Source organism: Syngnathus typhle, linkage group LG2 (genome assembly GCF_033458585.1).
Source record: "Syngnathus typhle isolate RoL2023-S1 ecotype Sweden linkage group LG2, RoL_Styp_1.0, whole genome shotgun sequence".
Lineage (NCBI taxonomy): Eukaryota > Metazoa > Chordata > Actinopteri > Syngnathiformes > Syngnathidae > Syngnathus > Syngnathus typhle.
Genome location: NC_083739.1, coordinates 567,846 through 587,332, shown reverse-complemented (window position 1 = coordinate 587,332; position 19,487 = coordinate 567,846). Strand labels below are relative to the sequence as shown.

General features: G+C 45.8%; 1 protein-coding gene across 1 annotated transcript; it reads right to left on the bottom strand.

The window, feature by feature from the left end:
- Window positions 1-495: 495 nt before the first annotated feature.
- Window positions 496-13,352, bottom strand: LOC133144452 (neuronal membrane glycoprotein M6-b-like). Its single transcript, XM_061267143.1, has 7 exons — window positions 12,833-13,352; window positions 4,846-5,032; window positions 4,603-4,762; window positions 4,015-4,183; window positions 3,420-3,493; window positions 3,268-3,333; window positions 496-2,919 (listed from the first exon to the last, which is right to left on the bottom strand). Exons 1-7 carry the CDS (start codon window positions 12,900-12,902, stop codon window positions 2,767-2,769), a joined length of 879 nt encoding a protein of 292 aa, XP_061123127.1. The 5' UTR covers window positions 12,903-13,352; the 3' UTR covers window positions 496-2,766.
- Between the last annotated feature and the right edge of the window lie 6,135 nt (window positions 13,353-19,487).

Genomic DNA, 19,487 nt, shown 5'->3' with positions numbered 1-19,487 from the left:
GCACTAGCTTAATGCTAATACCGCACAAGCTCAATGCCAATACGGCACTAGCCTAAAGCTAATCGCAAATACACTCCCTTCAAAATGCAGTATATAATGTAAATGAGCAAATTATAAACTTTCCTTTGTGATGTTTAACTATTATAAACGTTTACCACCAAAATTGAGCTTCCCTTTAAACACATTTAATTGAAGGGTGTAATGTAAATGCTTGTCCACATGTGCTCTTCAGTTGACAGGCCACCAGTCCAGGGTTCATTTGAGGGTGGGTACCCATGACCATCACATCTATTCGTTTGTCAGGTAAGCTGTCAAATTAATATAAAAACGGTATGGATGCATGTGGAAAGAAGTCATGTGATTTCATGTCCCGTTTTGTTTGGATGTGTGTAAAATCCAACTACGGATTGAATGCAAGGGTGTGATTAAATGTCCAATTTGCATAACACATTCATTTGAAAGGGAAGTCAAGAAAGAGGCAGGAGACAACAGTGACACGATAATAAAAATACCGGTTTTACTAGAGAAGGTTACAAAAATCATCACTGTATAGCAGTCATAAAACTATTCCCAACTTAAATTAAAAAGCATAAGGAAACACCTACATAGACTACGTTGCCATCAAAGTACAATGGATCTTTTTGGGGGTTTTGTTTTGGTTTTTTAGAAAATGGGCGGTGGGGGGGGGGGGGGTTAGAGGAAGTGGGGGAAAACACCGCCTAGCAAAGTTGTCATACAATTTACCACACATCACCTGAAAAAAACTGCAAAGACACAGTCAGGTCTCCTTCATGCAAATAATAAGGAAATTACAACACCCTGACATGAATTGTCGGATAGGAAATTTAAATTTGACTTGACATCCACTTGGCGGCAGAGGAGATATATTTATCAAACATAGCACACATGGCAATAAAGTCCTTTTTTTTTTTTTTTTTTTTTTTAAATACAGAATAGACAGCTGCACACTTGGACAATACTGACATGCTTCATTTCATCAAATAGTACTTTTTCTTTTTTTTAGGGTTGACTAAGTAGTGATCAATTATACAGTATAGATTATGATTACGAAACAATATCAGATTATAAAATGAATGTATGAAAATTCCTGACTTGTTTTGTTCAGTGTGTAAACATCCAGAAACAGTCTGTGGCTCATCTGAGAGGGTTAAAAAAAAAAAAAAAAAAAACACTCAGCGGGACTGACGAGTCAGTGGTCATCAAAAACATTACAAATACAATACAAATGAGATTTATAATCAATACAGAATAATGAGAAGAACTCAAAAGCGATTAAATGAATTCTTTCAATGTTTCTATCACAAGAAGCTCAATCCATTGTGTTATGACTGCTCTGTGTCCCTCACACAACCAAATGATCAAATGCTGATCTAGCATTGGAGTCCTAAACACACAGAAGGAAAATACATGTTTGGAAATAAATAAATAAATAAATAAGTAAATAACATGGACAAAAAACTGATTGCGTTAAATGGTTTTAAATCTATCAATTTAAATCTTTTGGGATGATTTGAGTATTTACAATTGGGACTTTTTTCCTCAAAAAGAAGTAAAATATGTTTTATTTTTTTTAAGCAAGGGCTTTAGATCACTTATTCCCAACCAGTGTGCCACAGGACACTATTACATTTTTGATTTTATTGACCACAAATTAGCTTTGTTTATCTATCTATGCCAGTATTTTATAGTTACAAGCAGAGCATCCACTAAAACATCTATGATTAACTTTCATTTTCATTTTTGACAGGGACATTTTTTCTCATTTAAAACGTGTGTCTGGTTGGGAAAAACTGCTGAAGACCCTTTTAAGACAGGAATCGCAAACATTTTGAAACCCGAGGTGCTGCGAAAATAATTATTAGGCAATTACCTTTAACCTTTAACTTTGGTCTGAATGATTGAGTATTAAAATCTCTTAGTCATTAAACTCAAACTGAGCGAAGCGTTTTCCAATATGCCAAATCACATATGCCTTCAAATGACTTGACTTGCTAAGGGATAGTCTGTATTTTTTTTTTTTTCAGTTTTTACAGTAACAATATTTTGAGCATTAACAATAGTTAGTGATGTATAGAAGTAAAGTGAGAAGAAAGAAAACATAAGAATGATCTTAAGAGTCGCTGGCATTTTCCGAAGGTATTAAAAAACGACAACATTCGCACACATTCACACAATATATTCATATATATACGTATATATATGCATATAAAACATCAAAAAAAGAGAGGATGTTGTTGCTGTCTGACTTGCGCTTGGCGGGCGCCCACAGTCAACACAGTTTATTTAGTCAAGGGGGGGGGGGGGTCATGGAGAGGCTGCGCTGGCTCAGCGGTGGGCAAGGACGCCATCCGGCCCACTCGGACGAGCCGCGGCCCGACAGCCGGGTGACTCTTGGTTAACCCACCGACCGTATACGAGCTCCAGCCTGATGGACCAGCTCTCCCATTCGGAAGCCGATTTTTTTTGGGGGGGGTGCCCTTCCTCCTGACCCTCAATCCCGTTCCCTTCTGGTGGGAAAACACGCCCACTCTATCCAACATGGCGTAAGGGAAGGGAAGAGCAGAGAGACTCAGGAGATGGCGGGACCCTTGACTATAACTAGGGTGTTTTTTGTTGTTGTTTTGTCTTAAAAAAATTGAAAGCATTTTTTATGAAGGAGCCGGATGGGTTACTAAGTGTGGCAGTTGAAAGTGTGAGCGGAGGAAATGGGCGGGCGGCGCTCTATGACGAGGGAGTGGCTCATCCTTATGAGTAGGAGGACGAGTTCTGGCCCTCCTTGGAGCGCGCCTCTGCCTCCAGGTCTTGGTCGTCCTTGGTCTTGATGTCTTGGTAGTCGTGCGTGGAGACGGCGCTCTTCAGGTAAGCCCAGTTGGCTGACAAGATCATCAAGTAGTGAATCTGTGGAAACATTTTGGCGAGATGTGTTTAGGATTTGAACCCCAATTGAATTAAATGCAATATGAGCTGACCCCCAGTTATGGTTCGCAAACTTCAATAGCTGGGTCAACTCTGGCCAATTCTAGCTCTCGTTCCAAAGAATGTTGTGTCGGAAGCATCGCTTTGAATGACCACGAACCAAACGTGCCCTCATCTGAGCTCCAAACAGAAACAGTGACCCTTTGCGCACACAGACACAGCTGGGGAGTGTTTTATCCCGTGGCTTTACGCTCGGAGCCAGAAGGTTGCTATGGAAACAGAGGCTTGCACCATGGCAACGTGCATACGAAGAGACCAAGAGAGGCTCACCAGTGCTATAACAGTCGCTCCAGCACCGGCAAATGCCACAATGTAGAGGTGGTAGGACAGGTAGAACTACAATCCAGAACAGATTTCAGGTTAGTGGAGATGAAAAAAAGATCCAAATGAGAGCAAATGTCCCGCTTGACAACGTGTCTCACCTCACTGGTGTTACAGATGTCTCCCAGGGTGGCACCACAAGCTTTTCCCGGTGTTGCGTTCCAGGGAATGATACCTGTGGGATCAAAGCTTTGAGTCAGGCACACGTGGCTTGTGTTTCCTTTTATTTGCTCATCCCAAAAAAAAATATATATATAGTATACATGTATATTAGGCCGATTGAAATCAAGTGGGAATGTAATTATGCAGCCGTTGAAGAGCATGGCTGCCCAGGATGCCAATGTGATCCTTGTCCTGCTCGCCAGCCAGCCAGCCAGCCAGCCAGCCAGCCAGCCAGCCAGCCAGCCAGCTGTGCAGGTCACATACAGTGACACACTGGGCCTTCAAAACACACAGCGGGCGGGATAAAGCCGGCCCGAGTGGATTTGCAACTAAATCCAGTCAGGATTTCCATCATCACAATGTCGTTTTCAGACCTATTGAAAGGAAGCCCAAAGTGTTTCCATCCATCCCAACGGAATGTATTCCTTTCTGTTATTTCAGGCTTGACGTTTGGAGTCTAATTACAAAATGCGTGTTGGTAAGTTGACCAAATGGTGTTGGTAAGTTTACGAAAATGGTGTTGGTGCCACCTACCGTACTGCCTGACATCCACGCAGATGGAGTCGGGCGAGGTGATGTTGGAGTCCGGGGACCTCATGGCGGCACAGGTGTTCCACATGTTGAAAAAGAGGAACACCGGGATGGCCGTGAAGCCAAAGATAGTGAGGAAGGCTAGGGCGAGGATGTAGGTCAGGAACATGAACTGGAAAGAGCAGAGAGATGGGTTTGCATGGTCCAAATGTGCAGATTGCTACATCCAAGTCAAAAGTCCAAGTCTGCTTTATTGTCCGTTTCTTCACATGCCAAGACACACAAAGAAATGGAAATCGAGTAAACAACACAAATGTCATTTGCTCGTCCAACTTGGCTTGCTCTCAAGAGGGCAGAAAATGCTCCCGCTCGCTCAAGCTAGCTGGCTCTGTGAGGCGAAGAAGGATATATCAAATATAATCCAATTGGCATTACAGGGGATCCAGCTGCTAGGAATAGGGACATTTTGCATGTAATCAATGGCCCAAAATGGTTTGTAAGATTTTGAAAAAGCACCTAAAACCACCCAGAGAGAGAGCCCAAAGAAAGCATCAACACCATACTTTGAGCATGTGTGTGTGTGAGACGTACAAAGGCGGTGATGCAACGTCCGCACACGGTGGTCTTGAAGTCACTCTGCAGCTCCTTCTTGATGGCGCTCGTGGTGTAGAAGCCCTCGGCCAGCAGGACGATGGCGTAGACAAAGAAGAACGAGGCGATGCCGTAGATGATGTACTGAAAGATCTGAACGCTGGCCACATGGAAAGATGGGAAAGGCTTCAAGTGGAGCAAAGGTGGATTTCTTCCAAGCGCTGAGGAAGGGCCGCAACTTACACCGTGGTAAGGGTGCCGTGGTCGCTGCTGATCCTGGAGAAGTGGTTCTCCAGCATAGTCAGGGTGCCGGTCAGGGCTACGTGGCCGCAGCCGCAGAAAAGGGCCGCGCCGGAGAAGCAGAGGATGGTGGCCACCAGGGAGGCGTAGGGGACCCCACCCAGACATTTGATGCAGCACTCAAAGCATCCTGTAGGAGGCAGCCGTGCAGGGTTCAAGTCACACGTGCTTGGAATCGTCACAATCCTTTGGCCCATTTTCACTTGTTATTGCTTGTAACTTGTTTACTGTCAACTTGATGGATCAAAGTATTTCAAACAAGATTCGAGACGTTTGTCATTGTCAACGTAAAAAGCAAACACAGTGAGCATTGAGCAATGGTTTTGATTTTTTGTTTTACTCTGCCACTCTTCCTGCGCTTAGACAAATATTCGACAATAACAATTCTGAAGGAGAACACGGGGTAGGGGCAATGTACATAGGAACAATCGAAACAAAAAATCCAAAATGTATTTGAACAACAGTAATAGTCTAGTACAATGTAGAAAGAAATAAGCATGGTGTAAACATTCCAAGTCTGCTAGCTTAATGCTAAGACATAATTGCAAATAGCAACTGCGGCAAATGTCTTTAGTGACAGTTGAACACAAATGGCGCGGCAACACGGAAAGACAGACAATGACAAGTATATTGCTTAACCTCTTTAAAAACCATTAATATCACTGCAGGCCGCTGAAACGGATGAATCTTTTTCTTCAGATTTAACGCTAGCGGCAGCTCGTTGTACAAACACGCTACCCCCCCCCCCCCCACCACCCTCTTTTGTCATGGAAGAAACATCTCCATCAGATGGTATGAATAAGTCATTCCCCAGTGATAAATAAATAATTGTAAAGCAGGAGCTGTTTTTCTAGGGCAGCATTGAGTGTTCTCCTTCTGAAACGCTCCACAATCATCACGCAGCTTCCTCCGTGTGCGAACATCAACAGTCAAAAGAATCAAGAGCAACAAAGAAGGAGGGGGGGGGGGGGGGGGGCTACTCTTACATAACTTGTTAAAAATAGATTCGCCAACAAAGCTGGAAGTTTTGTCAGGCAGGAAAGATAGGATGAAAGAAAAATGTCTTTTGTGCTGTTTCTATGGCGACCTGCTCCATTTGGCAACCCCAAAGCATCAGTAGTTTTTTTGCACGTTTGACACTTTGCAGAATTTCGGCATCCAAGGAAAAAACAAATGAGATTAATTGCTCCATGTGTTTTATAATCCACCCAAAATATTGTATTCTTTACAGCATACGACCATTAACCCAAGCCCCCCAAAAAATCAGCTTTACTCAAATTGTATAGCTTGTAAAAGTTACGTTTTGAATAACAGTCAAATGTTTCAAATCTTTCTTAGAAAGTAAAGGTTAAGACGGACTAAAATCTTTGACAATTTCATTCGCTATGTATTTTTTCAAATTCATTGACGATTATCAAGTATGGGAGTTTTGAATAACAGTCAAATGTTTCAAATCTTTCTTAGAAAGTAAAGGTTAAGACAGACTAAAATCTTTGACAATTTCATTCGCTATGTATTTTTTCAAATTCATTGACGATTATCAAGTATGGGAATTTTATTCGGCCAAATATTGGAATTGGCCTCGATAAATAAATAAATAAATAAATAAATAAATAAATAAATAAATACATAAATGGATAATGTAAGCCATACGGGTCGGACCCTTCTAATGAGCCCATACGAACATAGGCGGTCTTTGAAAATACCTACACGAGACAATATGCACCTGCACCATGTCAGAAATGAGATGTTGTGTGCTCAGGAAGTCTGACACCTCAAAGAGAAACACTCGCTTGATGATCCATGACAGATAATCCGGCGAGAGCACGAGATTCACTTTCGCACGAAGCGAAGCTAAAAACCCCCTGTCGGCTTTCATCACCGATCCCATCCCGTTGCCTCACAAACGGCGAATGACAGGTCATCCGCACAATTAGGGTTCCTCGTGCACACATTGCCATCGTCTTAGGCAGAGATTAGCTTGCGGCAGACCTCAAATAAATGGACATGCTGCAAAAGCACACAAAGGGCTTGATTTGATTTTCAACTGAAAACTCTCCTTTGAGAGTTTACTATCGAGCCGGCAGAGCGAGCCCTTTGACTCTCCCGTATTGATGGCTTTAAAAGAGCAAATTGATTTTGGCCTTGACTTCACTTCATCCAGCCTATTGGGCAAACAAATCCTCATTTGGATATGCACGAGATTGACTGGATCTATTATTCATGGGGAAAGAATGACAAATGGATGAAACGCTCTCCGAATGATGTATTTACGACAACGACATTTTGTCCATCCGTCTATGCCAGCGACAGATCCAGTAGCAGCAGAATGTAATGAATGGCAAAATTGAGAATCAACTGCGAAGACGGTCGGTCGCTCGATGAAAATAGAAGAACCGCCCAACAAAATGCCCCAAAATGATTTGCTGGGCTCACGTAATCAATCTACTGCCGATAGATAGTTGGGGGTCGAGGGAATTTCCACGCTAGTTAGGACGTGGCGGTTAGCTAGCAAACCGCCTTCGGCAGCCTACTTTTCGACCTACGCACGTCGCACGGAAGTCAATAATGGTCGCTGGCGGATAAGCGCCATTGCTGACACCTGTCACAAAGAGATAAGATGGAGAAGCCTTGCTAATTGCTAAGCTAAGCTAACACCAGAATGGAGTGCTCTGCCAAGGAAAGCAAATATTTCAAGCCTTGACGCTGTGATTGGCTTCAGCAGGAAGCTTTTTTCTGATGTCATGCTGCTTAGCATGCTGGGGTGATGGCCAACATATGCGATAAACCCCGTCATTTGCCGCTAGATTAAATCTGGGACTTAAGACGCTCCACTCCAAAGTACGCTGCTCGTGATGAAGATTCTGCATTGCGTAACGGGGGAAGAAGTTTCTTGCATAATCGATCTCAATCCCATTCATGTTAATGAAGAAGTGGGCTGATGAGAAGGGGGATGGAGTGAAAAAGGTTGAATGGCTCCAACTAAAACGACTCTCATTGCTACATTGGTCCGGAGACATTCCAGCAATATTAAGAAAATCAAAGCGCACGTTGGGATATTTCCTTTTATCTCCACTTTCGACTGCTTTCAAAAACCACTTGAAAACAAGTGGCAACTTTTCATTTACGCTGAGATGCTTTGTCTCCCAGCCCCCAAAGGCTTTTCAGCCAAAACTCCATCGGTTCTTTTAAACACTGCTCCAGGCATGAAAGTGGTTTTAAAAGCTCGCTAATAGGAAAGAGACAGGCCGGCGTGGCCGGGCCTAATGGAAATCAATGGACTATTCATTAGAAGTGAATTGAGGTGACGCTCTGAGGTCAGCCCGTTGCTCCTGCGTTCCACCTCGCTGCCTCCTGGGACCACGCTAGCCGCCCCGCGCGCCGCGGCGTGTGAAATATGAGCGCCGGCTCACGCTGCATTTACAGCGACTTGCTGGCTCAGACAATATGTTACGACGCCAGTGTCGGGTCACTGCGTCGTATATCGTCTCGGCGTTCTTTTTGGGCTTATTCTTGAGAGAGTGAAGTTTTCTATCGACCAAAATTGTTACGATGCGTCAGGATTGTAAGATTGCCGAAATAGACGTGAAAATCACAGATACATAGACGATATAAACCCGGGCGACCATTTGGCCCTCTCTCGTCAGTAAGAGCTTGTCTCAGCTCCTCGCACATGATAAAGAATATATGACCGTCTAATGAATTTCTAAATGTGTAGCTGCCTCAGTTGTGTTCAAATATCAGCTTCCTAAAAGGTTCTGTGCATGTGCTTGCCATTGTGTCTAAGCATTAAGCTAGCGGAATAAAGGCTAAGCTGTTAGGAATTCACAACTCTCCTATTGTGTTTAGTTTGACAGCTAACTTCAAATGAACCGTGAAAAGCTTGAAGGCTCTATTTTGATCAATTGGGTGGAAGGATGTTTTGGCTAATAGCAAATTTGTTGTCATGTACAATCTAACTTGGCGTCCAACTGGTTTCACCTGCTCTGTGTAAAAAGAGCACCTCTTTCCCTTGGGGCTGCCAATGAGTTGCCATGGCAACTTGTCACAAACGCTGTTCAGTAGTACATCTCATTTGCTCTCTATTTCCTCTTTCTTTTTTTCCATTCACTCAATCATGCATATTTGAAGACGTACGTATATTCAAGGAGCGTTTTATTCCCGCTTCTGGTGTGCACCACTGCGTGGGAGGGAACACGTGATGTTCGTGTCTTTTGGTCTCCTCTTTGAAAATCGTGCCGTCGGGTAGGCTCAAGCGGAGTGGACGATATTAGTTTCCTCCACCAAAATTCAAAATGGCCCCTCTGGGCACAAGTTGCGCCGACCGACCGAGCGAGCGAGCGAGCGAGCGGCTCGGAAATTACGCAACCCACTTGGCCGATGTGGCGCTCTCTCTGAGATGCTGAAGAAGTCGGTGGCAGCCAACCATGCGAGGGCCGATTCACTTCCTCGCAGATTTGCGGAATAACTATGTGTAAAATTCCACGGAGCTGGCTAATTAATGAGCAACGGTGGACGTCGCTGACGAGGGGATTCGGAATGGGCGGGCGATGGAGGAAGGCCAGACGGATAAGGCCGACGTCAGTGGAAAACAAGGCCCGCTGTGCCAACCTGTCCCACTGCTATTCCTAGCTCGCTCAGGGCCCAATATCACTGCTGTCCATTATGTGGACGTGGAGGCGGGTTCAAATCTGGCCACAAAGCTGAGCTTGTACTACACGGCAGATAAATGAGGCGAATGGGAGCACAATGCGCCGCCCCCCCCCCCCCCCGCACTGAATGCAGGAAGGAAGGCATGTATGTAAAAATAGAACCTTTTAACCAAGCACCCCTGGTCCTTGGCACGTCAACAAATGAAAGCACAACCAACGCTCATACACAGACGCAAGCGCGCATCTCCAGATGGAGGCTGACAGCGCGCTGTGGGCAAATGAGGTACGCACCGGCCGGAGCCGGAGCCGGAGCCGGAGCCGGGGCCGCAGCCGACCCTTTCCTTGTGGGACGGCTTTCCACGTGCTCCCATGACGTAGCTAGCGTCTATGTATGTGGTAGAACGAGGCCTTTCCGGAGAAATGAGCCAGATTGTCTTAAAAACAAAAAGGCCTTTCCCATTTCATTTAATCATCATAAAAATACACTACTTCATTTTACGGCGCCTATCGGACACGGTCACCTTACATGGAGTAAAATAAAACAATACAGTGATAAAAGAATCAAATCAAATAACAAGAACGCGTGGATGCAATAGCCCCATCCGAAATGTACGGAAGCCCACTTAAGTCCCTCTGGCATTTCATTTGACTTCTTAAAATGTCTCTGTGGTCACTTTTATAAGGTTGAACTATTTTGTCGATTATTCCTTGACCAAATTCAATTGAAAGTTGTTTTATATCAAGTAGGCTTGAGCTGTAAAAAGAAGAGAACCTCTCAAAAAAAGAAACCTAATGACAATAATGTAATGGAAGTGTGTTCTTTTCATCAGCACTCCCACATATCGCTCCAAAGCCCAAGGAGAGGAAAACAATCTTGGCCTGGTGCCTGGAGGAAAGGGACCTCGGACACCTGAGAGCATTCAGGTACCTACCTCTTTTCCCCTTAAGATGGATACAAATGTCTTGCCATCACCGTAGCAAGCAAATAACAGCTAGAAAAAAAGTCCCAACATTTTGAACACTGAATCTAGCGGTCGGAATCTTAAGCGTGCTCCGCTCTCGGTTTAATTTGTCACGTCGTCACGCTTCAAGGTTGACAAAAAGCCCGTTTTGAGAGACGACAACTATCACAATGAAGTGTGAAGGGATGAATCGCAGAAAGGCAAAGCAAATGTCAGCACCCGACAGATAGATGGTCATCAAACCAACTTTCTTCACAGCCCTTCTCCCCTATTCTGCCAAAGTCAATCTTATCCTCTTCCTGGTGGTCACAGTCATTTCATAAATTCTGGGCGAAACACAGCATTCTGATGAATATTGCATTTGTGCGCCACCAAATTCATCCATTTTTATCCAACGCCGCCATTTTGCCGTCAACTGTAAAAGACATCACGCTTCTCAACGGCTCTCAACAACCCGTCACGGCTCAGCTTCAGAAACCTGCTGACCCGTGGTTGCTTGTGACCCGAGACCTAACAGTGATGCATGTGGCAAAATGGCCGTGCCTTAAGATGCTTCCAAACAGGTGGATTTTGCCTGTTTCATTCATATTCCTCAAATGAAAAACATCGCTGTGTTTCAACGAGTGGGGCTGCTCAAAATATTGGATCATAGGTGGGTTATCAAATTTGATTCCAGCAAATATTGGAATTAGCCTCAAAAAAATCATACCGGTCGGTCATCCATCCGCCCTAAGCCGTACCTGAGCTTCATACCATGCAACCCGCCCGTCCTCCCGTTTGGAGGCAAATCAGCTGGCTGCCGCCAACTCAAGCTTCTTACTCGGGCACTCGCTTCTCTTGGCCCCTACTGTAAATCTTCAGCAGCGTCTTATTGGATGCTGTAAGCTCATGGTCACATTCCAGATGTCAAAAGGCGCGCACACAAATGGTTACACAAACAGGCCAGCCTACAATCTATTTTGGCACGGCAGAGTGGGCGGATTCAGTTGTGCAACGTTTCACCACTTGACGCCGTCCACTTGCCTTCACCGGCCGCCAAAGGACTCACCCATGGGTTAACCGCTCATTGTCAACATGGCCGCCCTGGTGCTCAACCCTAACCCCCTTTGGGTCTTCGAGCCGGCTCGCCCAGCTGATGTTGCACGACGGGCTAGAGCCGTGCGCGCGGCGGGGCGGCGCGCCTCGGGAGGGAGTGATGTCATGGCTTTTTAAAGCAGCAGAATGGAGGGACACCCCTTTCCTTCCTTCAGCTCCAATTGACATCAGCGTAGCTGGGAAGAGACCATGCTTGCGTGTCGCAGGTGTGCGAAAATATCCAAATGTGAAAAATGGTGCTCATGATTTGGACATCCTGGCTGTCAAAACTCAAAGGGCTGAAGAAAAGGGTAAACCAATGCCAATTTCCCACTCGATGGCCGAAATGAAGTGCAGCTTTACAAATGCCATGCTCGAGGGAAGTTCAAAACCATTAGGGAAGAGAAATAGAGAATGGGAACAAGGACTAACGCCCGCTTGCTGCCATGTATAGACGAAGCAGGCCACGCCCCTAAGGCCGCACGTCTAACGTAAGTAACACCGTATTGAAAGTCATGACACTTTGTAAAAGCACTCACTTCATCGCTTCGCAATCTCTTTTATGTTTTTAGCCGATTAAAAATGCAATGTCTTGCACTGGACAGTGATTCATTCAGTCCGCACCTGAGCGTATGGCGGCGAATAAAACGGGACCGTGACACGTTCACGCAAGCAGACACTTTGACGTCATTTACGAGGGGATTCAGCTTGGCGCCTTTTAAGGAAGCTTTTACGCCGAGCCTGAAGAGGGACGCTCGCTCGGATGTGCCAGATGCCCTCGGAGCGCTCGCGCGCGCGCGCCTCTGCGTCAAGTGCGCGGCGGCGGCGGCGGCGGCAGCGGCAGCCTCTCTGAAGGCACTTCGCCCGAGACACACACGGAAGCAAAACCCCCCAAACAATCACAACGCCGAGCCCCCGAGCGATGCCGCTGGACAATGACAGACGAAAGATGAGGAGGAGGTGTCTCTTGTCAAGACAGTCGTGCACGCGCATGGGCGCAGCGCAGCGTTATGTCTTCCATTAACGTCAAATCTGCACCACGGGCTGGCTAGGTGAGAAAGATAGCCCTCGTTTTGCTTTCCCCCGCGGAGAGAGGGAAGGGAGGGAGGAAGGGGGAAATAGTAGCGCCGCTCGCTATTGTTTGCAGCGGGAAGCCATTACACGCGGGTTAAACGGGACTCCGGTTGGCGCAAAGAAAAAAAAGAAAGGCGCAAATAGCAGCGGGGAATGAAGCCAGCCTACCTTTGCTTTCCTGTCCTTCGTCTTGAGTCTCCTCCGCGTTGGAGTCCAGGGCCGGCTTTGTTCCATCCATGATTATGGAGCTTTAGGGTCTCCTATAGTGGCACTGGGGGGCTTACAGTAGAAGGATGCTTGCTGGATTGTGGAGTGGGGACTTGATGCTCGCGCGTCTCTCTCTCTCTCGCTGTCTCTCTCTCCGTCTCTCTCTCTCTCTCACCCCTCCCCTCTCCCAAGCGCTTCTTAACGCTTGAGCACAATCTCTCGCTCTTTCACGTGCAAACGCGCTCGTCAGGTTGGATTGTGGTCTCTAAAAGATTGCCTCACCTTTCCGCACCTTTCGTTCAACGCAATCCTTTAATTGGGTTATGCACAGCGTGATAGCCAAATGTGCAAGAGCTGTAAATATGCAAACTCATGTGTAACCATGCGTTAAACACACTCAACACACATAAACACACTCACACAACACACACACACGCGCGCAAAGCATCACTGCCTGCCCCCTCTCCATCTGGTGAGTTGAGACGAAAAATCAGGGAGGGAAGTGAGACGAGCAAATCTTGTGCTTTCAGCGGAGTATAAATTAGGGCGTAAAAAGAGCTTTAGTTGAACTGTGGTCACTGATGTCACAATTGACCAATCGGATCATCCACTTGACTCAAGAGGGCCGACTTTGTTTACCTGAAAGGATGCTGATGTGGAGGGTGGTCTATAATTCTATAATTCACCCCATTTTCCAATAATAACATCCCAAAACAATGGGACACCATCTGTCCCGAATCCTCTTACGCTTTTTAGCTCAGTCCCCCGCGTGGCCTCGTTTGAGGCAAACAAGTCCAGGGAGAGGAATTATCCCTATACCTCAAAACATTGACAAGTATCAGACACCACAATGTCTCACGTGACATACACGACATTTAGCGGGTGCATTTAGCCGCGGGGCTGATGTGCCATATGTGGCCGAGGGTCATCGCTCACAACGGCCGTTTGACGTGCGAGCGACCTTGAAAGCGGATCTGCGAGCCTAAACAAAGAAATGGGTTTATCTATTCTCGCTGAATGTCTTCCAAGCAAACGCTCAAATATTGACGTCATTGCAGTCGCGTGTTCTCGGCGAGCCTGAACCGATTCGATTCCCCGTCATTGTGCGAGTCCGTCATTGTATCTGCCGGCGTGAGTCATCTCCAATCATCCAATACTGTCCGTATAGAACAAGGTGAGATGCAGGTATTGCTATCCCCTGATCTGGAGGGATGAATTTCATCGGATATTTTTCCTCCCATAATCCCCGGAGCCAGATTAAGAACGCGTCCAGAAGATCACATACAGTTCTTCCTACTGTTGGTTACCGTCACCCGGCCCACACGTTCTCACTAATACTAATGTCGTATTTCGACGAACGGAGGGGGGGCATATAGAACAAATAATTGTCGAGAAAACTTTGGACTTGACTTCCCCAAAATAATCAAACCACGTTATGTGTCATGCTAACGAAAGGCTAAACGCTCTAGTTAGGCTCACGGAAAGTAGCATCAAAGGGAACGAGAAGTTAGGGACCTTTTCTGCCTTCTCCCACCAGTGCTACCTAGCATGTTGCGTCGTCACACGCTAATACATTTGATGTGATCACTGGATTCCATTGTGAGCAAACTTCCAGACATCTGCGCAACTCTGCGTTGAAAGCCAACGTCCGCTTATCGGCTTTCTGAGAATATTTCAAAGCAATCAGCAGCTCTCTCTTTGAGTTCACGGGAAGGACGCGGCAGAAAACCAGGGCACCTCTTCTCAGATTGGATGGTCCATAAAAGTGGCGCAACAGTCTGTGGTCTCATCATTCGCAGAGAAGCCGTCTGATCTCAGGAAGACGTACAGGAACCGCTGTTGCCATGGAGACACTCCACACTGCTAGTGATCTAGCAGTGGTTGGACCCTCCGTGTCAGTTGCAGCGCCGGGAGCCAGAAAGCACATTTTTAAAAAGGGAGAGAAAGAGAAGCCGAGTGAAAGAAATCTTATCGGCGCCACACTTTCTTCTGCCTCGGCGGGCCCGAGGGGACGCACGCTGACCATGGCGGCCAAACGGCAAGCTCGGAAGCACAAGCGGATTGCTCTTGTGAATGTAAAAGTAAGCCACCCTGCAAAAGGGAGGCTGCCTTGTCTTCGACAAGGCAAGCCCTGCCTGCAGCAAGCCCGTGGGGTGGAGCACCTCAAGCCTCAAACCGACCTTTTCAGTTGCCTTCCCGACACAACAATCGAGAGGCCGTCTTGCATCTCGTTCGACCGCCAAGCTTAAGAGCTCAGAGCAAAGGTCGGGCTCACTTTGAGCTGCTCAAGTGCTTTGCCTTTGTCTGAGAAAATTTGCAATATTGGAATTCAGCCGTCTGTCCATGCAAATTTGACACAAACTCACACAGCTACCGACCGGCTCGTGTCTCAAAAACGGACGGCTTTAGGAGCTTCAGACTTTTCCATCAAAAAGACCGAGTAGGTTTCGCCTATGTACAATTGGAATAGTAACACTTTGCTTCAAAATAGAAATCCTGCTCTTAAAAAAGGATTACCGTTTTTTTCCGTGTATAATGCGCCCCCATGTATAATACGCACCCTAAAGATGGCATGTTGATGCTGGGAAAAAGCCTGTACCCATACGCACCCAAATTTTGACTCCTACTTAAGTCCGTGAACGTAAAATTATTTCAGAAAAAAGATCATCTTTGGGAACAACCGGCTGTTATTCTGCCGGTCAGTATCACTGCGCATGCGCTAGCATACTCAATAGCGAAGAAATGTTTCGGATTTGTGTAGGGTACATTGGGACAGCAAACGAGCAGGTGATCGAGCAAGCGTCTGATACCAGAGCATTGTGTTCGAAGTGAACAGCAGAGAAGAAAGCACATCTGTAATGGCGGCCTCCGTATGATATCCGGATTAAAAAAAAAAAAAAAACGTTTTTTGTACCCATGTATAATGCGCACCCCAGATTTTAGGACAATAAATGAGTTAGATTTTGCGCATTATACATGGAAAAAAACGGTATATATAACGACCACAAAGTTGCATTTTGGGGTGACATTTTTCATGTTTGCGCACACGTTATAGCGAATTTGTTTATTTCGTCTGCACGTCATACCGATAATTTAGCCGCCATTTTAATTGTCTTTCCCATGTCATGTCTGTTGCTCGGTAATTTCCTGCTAAAGGCTGCGTCAAACAATAGAAATGAACTTTTGGCCAGGGAATGAATCATTTTGAACTTGCGCGTACGTGTGGGAGTTTGCGTTCAGAGGTTTCAGTGTGTACATTGCGATCAGGGCTTTTAATCTGCCGTGTTGGTCGTGACCCAATTACGACCCCCTCCCGCACACACACACACTCAGTTTTCAGTCGCCAAGGAGATGTTTCACTCTCATCCCTGAATAGGATAATCCATCCCTGACACACACAATCGAAAGATGTCATCTTCTATTTGGAAAGGTGCTGTTGTGATGGAGCACTAGCAGACAGACCACCGTGTAAATTGAAGCAAACCCATTCAGAACGCGGCTGAAAATTTCCATTTGGAATGACAACTGGTTGTACCTGACTTAGTTTGGCGAGTTTAAACTAACTCACTCGCCACACGCACGCACGCACGCACACACACACACCCCTCATCGGACCAATCTCTCCATCTCGCAATTTATCTGACGAGCCATTAATCCCGTTGGCCCAGATTTTGTGTGCAGTCTGCTCCACATGTTGTTATGCCATCATCCCACCCACAACCGTCTCTCTCTCTCTCTCTCGCACGTCCACGCACGAATGCACACACACACATCCACGCACGTGCAGTATGCTTGCACCCTTGTGCGACCTAGTGTACCTCTTCCCCAAAGATGCTGGTGTATTTAACTCATTGACTGCCAATGACATTTATGGATGTGGTTTAAGAAATGCAGACATTCAATCCTGCGCTAGCGTTAAGGAGCGTCTAAAAAGGGCCAGCGGTACCAAATGAGTCACAATAAGACGGAACATCTTGACGACGGTCTTCATCAATCCTTTGTCAGGAGAAGAGAAAGGCAAGCATGCCGATTGTGCTTCATCCATATTCATCTTTGTTTGCTTGCTGCGTAGGCCGTCCGATTCCACAACTCCTCGCCTGTGACTACGCGTGATTTGACGCCCCCCCCCCCCCCCCCCCCTCTCTGAGTTTAGTGCATTGCCGAGTCGCCATGGCAACAAGTCCTCTCAACGACCACTCATTCCGACACGGGAGTAGCCGTCGGGCTGAGCGAGAAAAAGACGAGCGGCCTACGCAACGCGGCAGCTTTTGAAGATGCGGGCTGGATGTTTGGAAAGCGGTGATTGCTTTGCAAAAAAAGAAACGGAAACATTAGCTTGGCTCCGAATAGAGCGCCGTCCGTCGATGACCCAGTAAAGACAATTCTGAGAGCTCTTTCTTAATGTTTGAAAATCATTGCTGAAAACATGTGCAAAGATGCGGTCGGCGTGGTCAAGGCCCAACCCCCCCCCAACATTTGAGAGCGTCTCATTGTCATGACGTGGATAAGCCATGCGTTGACCCGCTGGGATATATTCCAGCCAATCCTCAAAAGAGGATGCGGGAGTAGTCACCAGGGGCAGCGCTACAGGGTGACCAGGGGTGGTCATGGTCACCCCCACACCTGGGTGGAATTTGGATAATCTGTTGTTTTTTTTTTCCCCCTGCAGATTTTGGTTGTAGTGTTTTCCTAGATTCCGTTTTGTAAGTGTTTTTAAATACAACGTTTAATACGATCAATAGCCATACATCCTCACGAGGGTCATGGGTGTGCTGGAGCCTATCCATTATTAGTATAAATGAAGGATGTCTGGCCACCCCTCACTGAGGTCACCCCACAGTGACCGTGTGAAAGTAGAATTGAGGTGAACAAGCAGGCCAAATAAGGATCTTCCAAAAAGGACAAGGAGCTCCTGGAGGAAAAGGCCCATTGGAATAAATCCCGTTGGCCATCCTTGACTTCTGAAGGCCATAAAGGGTCTGGCTGGCTGCATGATTGAAACCAGATGTTGCCAAAGTCAAGCGAAGACAAAGCTTGTGCTTTTCTCAGTTGGAGTGAAAAAAGATGTCCTCGCATGACAATAAATGACAATTGCACTGTGTGCTTCAAACAGGCACCACCGCAGCCAAGCGAGCAGATCATTCCGTGAAAAGCCAATCAACATCTCAACAAGGAGCTGACGATGAGGTGTGTACAAACACGCCGTCTTGTCACGGTCATGGATGCATTCTAATGCTCGCCAAATCAATCAAGTCAGCAAACGTATGAATTGGAATCATTCTTCTGAAAGAGCTTGTGGCTGTCATATTCTCAATTGCCTTAAAGTCATAGTTAGTGGGATGTGACACATTTTCTAATCTACTTTAAGAAGGGGGCTTAGTTGCCCGCATGTGCACTCGGTGATGGATGAGGAACAAACTTTGCCGATTACATTTTCCAACCTGCGTTTAGGAAGAGAGAGGGGGAAAAAAAAAGACCCAACAACATGCAGGTTTAGTGAAACGGTGAAAGGCAGCAGACTGACTGAGTGGGGTCTCTTTTCTTTTCTCTTTAATCCTTTAAACTGATTAACAGAGATGCACAATCGTCAAGCAAGGCGCATTACGTCGAGCAAAGCCTCCCAACAGCCAGCGCAGTGACAAAGCGAAATGTAGCACACACACAAACGCAAAGTGAGACACAAAACATGACCTCATTCTGCTCATTCTGTGTGCGTTTACCTTTTTAATTATTTTTTTTTTTTTTAAAGAGTAACTTTTTTTTTCCACTCACCCATTTTAGTTGTATGCACACCTGGAGGTCGCGGGGGCTGGCTGGCTGGGGTACGGCAAATGGTAAGAAGCCTGGCCACCAGGGGGCGCCAAACAATTGTGGGAAAAACATCACCCTGAGTCATTCTGTCAAGGTAAAAGCTAAGATTCAAATTTAAAGAAAGGAAAAAAAATCCAAATGATGTCACAGTAGTGGTAATGATGCTTTTATCGTTTCAAAGAAAGGCAATGGATGGGGGATACCTTGCTTCTCCGATTCTGTTGCCATCATTGTTAATGCTGCCTTGTGGTCGCTCATTCTTTCATCTTGCTGCTTTTTCTGCTTTGCAAGTCCCCAATATCTCAAGTCAAGTTGTCTTCATCCCTCACTATTTACAGATTTGAACACTTGTGTTATCAGCCACAGAGGTTTGTAAAAAGTAACTCAAAACATTATTTCAAATATTTCCACATTGAAATGAAAAGGAAACGCCATTGGGTCGTTCTAGCCTTATTGTTTTTAAAGAAGCAAACTATTCGGATTCTGCTTTTTAAATTAGAGTAGATCATTAGAATGTAATTGCTTCGGCCACTGGGAGGCAGTATAATGCTTACGCAGACAGCAAAGAAGAACAATCTTTTTTTTTTTTTCTTACACAAGCTGACTGAAACAACATTACACTGTAATGTCTATTAGTCATTTTTTTAGAGAATAAACATGTCAGTGAAGATCATTTTTGTGAACAAATATCTTGTCCAAAGGGTTACAAAACGAGGACTATTAATGCTACCCGTGCACATGTCAATTGCATTTTCCATTAAATGTTAGCATTATGCTAGCAAGCCGTACTTAAGGCAACATTGTG